The 5,433-nt window shown below is 55.7% G+C and overlaps 1 protein-coding gene across 1 annotated transcript; it reads right to left on the bottom strand.

Moving 5' to 3' along the window:
• Positions 1–321: 321 nt before the first annotated feature.
• LOC131094595 (PHD finger protein 7-like) lies at positions 322–2,834 on the bottom strand. Its single transcript, XM_058042250.1, is given in 10 exon segments — positions 322–436; positions 541–586; positions 741–859; positions 1,334–1,414; positions 1,416–1,438; positions 1,537–1,699; positions 1,776–1,900; positions 2,188–2,289; positions 2,375–2,466; positions 2,792–2,834. Coding segments are annotated over 10 exon segments (909 nt in total).
• Positions 2,835–5,433: the final 2,599 nt, after the last annotated feature.

The raw sequence follows: 5,433 nt of genomic DNA, 5'->3' as shown, positions 1-5,433 counted from the left end.
TCTAGGGGATGGCCCTGGCCATGTCTCCCTTTGCCTGGGCCTCTCAGCCCTTGGCCTTGTCCCACTGCTCCTGTCACAGCAACTCCTGGGCCAGACAGGTGGACTGTGGGCCCAGCCTTGCTGGCGAGAGCACCTGCGTCTGGGGGATGTCCGTGATGGTGTCTCCCTTCGCCTGGGCCTCTCAGCCCTTGGCCCTGTCCCTCTGCTCCTGTCATGGTGACTCCTGGAGCAGACAGGTGGACTCTGTGCGCGACTTTGCCGGCGAGAGCGGCTTTGCCTGCGGCCAGGCCCAGCACGTCTGGAATAGACCCTGTCCTCAGGTCAGGGGACGTGCTGCATGTTGACCTTGATCTGCTGATGCTGCTGGTGTCCAGTGAGGAAGATGGCAGCGCCTGCTGCCATGCTGCATGCTGGGGCCTGCTGTGGCTGCCCGTCTCTGGAGATGGAAATGGGGAAACCAGCAACAATGGCACAGGGCTGTGGGAGCTGGGGCTGATGGCCTCAGGTTCTGACCAGCCATGAGCAGATTGCAGTCCTGACTGTCTGGCTGGCCTGGGGCCATTGAGCTCTGACTCATCCCTGGAGGCTGTAAGGGCAAGCAGGAATGTCAAACATCACCCAGGCCCAGGCCAGGCCAGGCCACAGCAGTGCCCCCAGCCCTCCAGCAGTGGATGCTGCACTCTGCCAAGCCCAGCCTGGACACTGTCCCCAGCCCAGGGACAGGGGACTTTGACTCATACATGTTCCGAGCCCAGCACAGGTGTCACACTCCCATATGTGTGTGCTGCTTCTCAGGCCAGAACAGTGCCTGTGGGTGCCCTCAGCAGCACAGGAGGAGCACAGGAGCAATTCCCAGGGCCTGGGGAGGCAAACAGGCTCATAGCACTGAGAACAAAGTGTACCAGCACGTGGTTGTCTGGCCAAGTGCTTCTGGTTCTTCCCGCTTTGAGCCCTTGCCAAGACACAGGTTCCCTGCAGAGCCCCAGGTGCAGCTTCCCAACTTACCCCTGTTCCTCTGCCTCCTCCCTGCCTCCAGGGTAAAGGCAATCCCTGGCATTGCACTGGCTGTGCTTCACTCCTAGATCTGCGAAGGCATCGTTGTCCTCCCATGTTGGCTCTCTGATGGAGAAAGGAAGAGATGATGAATTTCTGCTGCTCTCCCTCACGGAGGTCCAGGGTGTCCCAGCTCTTTCTCCAGCGCTTTTCCAAGTTGGGCATGAAGCTGAAGCCCAGACTCATGGGACAGGGCAGGGCCAGGGCTCCTGGGGCAGGGCCTGGCACAGCACAGCACTTGCACCCTCCTGGCTGGTGGGCCAGGCAGAAGGACACCAACCTGATGGGGATTCGGATCCCCAAGATGAACATTTCGACAAGAAATGCCTCACTGTCTCTGCACAGGGGGCACGAGGCATAAAAGACCAGCGCGCAAGGCCTGTCCCTGCAGGGCAAACACAGGCAGGGTGAGCGAGACCCTGCTGCTGCTGCTGCTGCTGCTGAGCACCTGCTGTGCCCCGGGGCTGAGGGGAGGGCTCCTACCTGGATGCAGTCCCTGTGGAACCAGGCCCTTTTGCACGTTGGGCACACCAATGTTGTGAAGGTCTTTCTGTCCTCCACAGGCTCCATGCAGATGGGGCAAACAGTGTCCGGCTCAGGAGTCCCCTCCACCTCCTGCTCTGGAAGGTGTTCAGGGCAGAAAGAGCTGGGAACAAAGGGATGGGCAAAGTGAGAAATGCTGGATCTTTCACCAGTGATGGCCAGAAGGGAAGAGGCGGTACCTGTACGGGCTAATATATTGATTGACACAGCCGGCCTCCTTGGCACAGGGCAAGTGGAACCATCTGTCGCAGTCCTCCGCGCAGCACATGATGGTTGCCCCGCTCTGGCCGCAGACGCAGCAGCGCTGGAAAGAGCCAAGCAGCCTTATCAGCAGCAGCAGCAGCAGCCTCGAGGCCTCCCCTGGCAGCCCCAGGGCTCCAGGCAGGGCACAGGACGTGGCCTCTGCCGCCTCTCAGCCCACAGAGTCGCCTGCTGGAGGAGGGAGGCTGCTGTGCCAGGGCCTCTGTGCCAGAGCTGCTGGGAGCCAGACTTTGTCCCGGCTGTTGGGCCAGCCTTTCTTTCCTGCTGTCTGGGCTAAGCTCTGGCAAACCTCGCCAGGCACAAATCTTGCTGCTCTTGTCAGGCTCTCACCTTCTGTGCCGCCCGCTGCACTGCAATTAGGAGATCTCGAGGGAGAAAGTCCATGAGTCCCCCGCGGTCCGTCTCTTGCTGAAATAGTAGAGTGGCGAAGAACTGCAGCCAAGGGGAGAAGCTGATGAGGAGAGGGAAGCAGGAACTGCCCATTGCAAAGGTGGAGGGAGCGCCCGGAGCCACTCACCAAGCAGAACACGTGGGCACAGAGCCCACCCTTCTGCAGTTTGTCACCACACATGTCCGGGTCAGCCTCGGCACGGCGACACAGCATGCAGGCTGCAGGGGACAGAGCCAATGGCACCAGGCATGAGCAGCTCTGCGGGGCTCTGAGCCTGCAGCAGCATCGGGCCCCAAGGCTGCTCTGTCCTTGCCTGGCTGATGGGCAAGGCTGGAGGCCTTGCAGAGCAGGGGCCATTGTGGGCACAGCTGTCCCAGGAGCTGCCCCCTGGCCCAGCTGGGCCCCACTTGGGCAGGAAGGAGGGTCCCAGCCCCAGCATGGCCGAGCAGTTCCTGCCTCCCGCTGCCTCTGTTCTGATCCCCATGCAGCCTGATGCCACAAGAGCCCCTGGACCAGGCTGTCAGAGGGCTGCTTTGCCCTCACCTGGCTCCCTGGCACCAGGGCCCTCCTGCTTGCTGTCAGACATGTCTACGCTGAGTCTCTGTCCTCGAGGGACATAGTCACTTCGAGGTGCTGTTCCTCTCTGTCTATGGGAGAAAAAAAGGCAGAGGGGAGTTTGCAGAACAGGCCCAGAGCCACGAGGCTCTACTCCCTGCTCAGCCCTGTGTGAGCCCTGCTCCTGTTCGCTTTCTCCTCCCGTCGTCGTGTTGAGGAACGCCGCAGTGTCCTCTGGCTGTTCCGCCGCTGATTCTGGGAAGGGAGAGGCAGGTGAGCCTGCAGCACAGGCCCAGAGCCCCAAGATGTGGGGCCCCTCTGGTCCCTGGGCAGCCACATCCCTGCCCTACCTTCTCCTCCCGTTGTCAGGTCGCACTGACACTCGGCCTGAGCCCCGCATTCCCTTTTGTGGCCTTCCCGCACAGGTCACAATGGCCACTCTGACATCAGCGCCGTGTACCCAAAATCAGGCCAGCCATGGCCCCAGGTCCCTGGCAACCACTCATGGTAGCCACCTTGGGCACCAAGCTTCTGAGATGGGTCAGAGCGTTTGCTCAGGGTGTAAGCAGGGCCGGGATTCCTGCAGCAAGTGCAGGGTCAAATGCCAGGCCCTGGGGCAGCCATCCAGGGTGGCACTGTGGGCAGGGAGGTGCTGTGTCGCAGACATTTCTCCACAGAAATCCTTTCTTTCGGATTTCTGCATCTTCTGGAGGCCAGAGGCTTCAGAAGACAAGGTAAACAATTATTATCAGCTGCTGGGGAATGCAACAGGGACACCTTGATTGGCTCATTTCCTATGTTTATAATTAAGGGCCAATCACTAGTGCAAGCCAGGGGACTGAGTCCTTGGCCACAACTTTGTTTTAGATTCTTTTCTATCTATTCTTAGCCTAGCCTAGCTGCTCTGCAAACTTCTCTCTATATTCTATTAGTATAGTCATAATGTATTATATATAATATCTTAATAAATCAAGCCTTCTGATCAAGATACAAGATTCACCGTCTCTCTATCACCAGCTGCGACCCACTCAGGCGCAGTAATAATGCTGTTCAGTCACTGCCACGCCAGGGCTCCGGCCCCGGCCAAGGGAAATTTCTGCTCCTGCCCCTGACAGGCGGTGGCCCAGAGAGCCCTTGCGGAGTCTCCTGCACTGCAGGGATTCAAACCCTGCTCTACGTGAACGAATGTTTTCCTCAAGACCTGTCTGCAGAAAACTGAGATGAACCTGATTTGATGCTGCTGTCAATCACCATTGGGTACAGGAGTTAAACCTGGACACCACCACAGCTGCCTCCAGACCTCCGTTATCCAGTCATCCTATGAACTAACAACTTTGACATTTTTTATAAATGGAAAAATTAGTATTAAGCTTCTGACAAACGTCATCTTTTAAACTGACTCAGCGGAAAGACAGAAAATTCACTGAGAATTTTCTGTGTACATTTGACAGGAGAGCTTGCAACTGTCCTCAACTCAAGTCAAATACAGGAGGATGCTTTTCCTACATTATAGGAACTTTGCCAGTTTGGTCCATGCTTTCCTACTAGAAAATACATTGGAAAAAATCAGGAAGAGAAGCACAAACAATTCTTGTCAATTTTTCTCTTTCGTGTCTCTGCAAACATGCTCCTGGAAATCCAGATGCATGACTTCTGGAACAATCAGTGGCATCTCTGGGAAGCAGGGCAGGGGCTGACAGGCAAGGACACCCTGCACCTGCCTGATGCTGGGGCAGCAGGAGTTTGCCCATTTTCCTGTCTCCATGGGAGAGCCACCTTGGCTGGGAAACGATCCCTTCACTGGTCTAGGAGGGAGGCACAGCCAGTGCAATGCCAGGGAGTGCCTTTACCCTGGAGGAAGGGAGGAGGCAGAGGAAGAGGGGGGAAGTTGGGAAGCTGCACTCGGGGCTCTGCAGGGCTCCCGGCCAGGTCTCGAAGCACAAGGAGCCAGAAGAGCTTGGCCTGACAATCCCGAGCTCTGGACACTTTGTCCTCAGCACCGGGAACCCGTTTGCTTCTCCAGGCCTTGGGCACTGCTTCCGTGCTGCTCATGCAAGTTACACACATACACAGAGCTACCTGCTCTGTCTCAACCCTCTTCAGCACTGAACAGCACAACACAGTAACATGTTCTCTTAAGTACATGGTCTAATTATTAATAGACCTGCAAAGACTCACATTCAAAGCACACACACAAAATCCCCAAACCCTGGTACAAACCTTGCATCAGCACAAAATGCATGTTGCTGTTCAGAAACACAGAGCAGCACTTTTGGCCTAAGCTTTTTCCTATAAGATCTTTCAAAGTATTGGAAAAGTGACTTTGTTTGGCAACTTCTTCAAGGAACAAACTAGAAATAGTTCTGATTCTTTAAAAATTTATTGATTTGCTTTCACTTTCCTTGTAGAATCCTTACACTTCACCCGGGATTCCAGAAAATCGTGAAAATCCACATAATATCAGGGCAAGTTTATGAATTCTTTCATGTTTCTCCCAAAGACTTTCTTGACATACAAAGAACATACAGAGAAGCAGTGGTTTTCCTGACTGGACATTACAAGACAACATTATAGACTCCACTATACTAAAACACTTCTGTTGCCTGGAAAATTCAAAGCCTGAAGCTCTC

This window comes from Melospiza georgiana, chromosome 30, assembly GCF_028018845.1.
Source record: "Melospiza georgiana isolate bMelGeo1 chromosome 30, bMelGeo1.pri, whole genome shotgun sequence".
Classification (NCBI taxonomy): domain Eukaryota; kingdom Metazoa; phylum Chordata; class Aves; order Passeriformes; family Passerellidae; genus Melospiza; species Melospiza georgiana.
The sequence above is the reverse complement of the archived record's forward strand: the minus strand, read 5'-3'. Positions and strand labels throughout refer to the sequence as shown.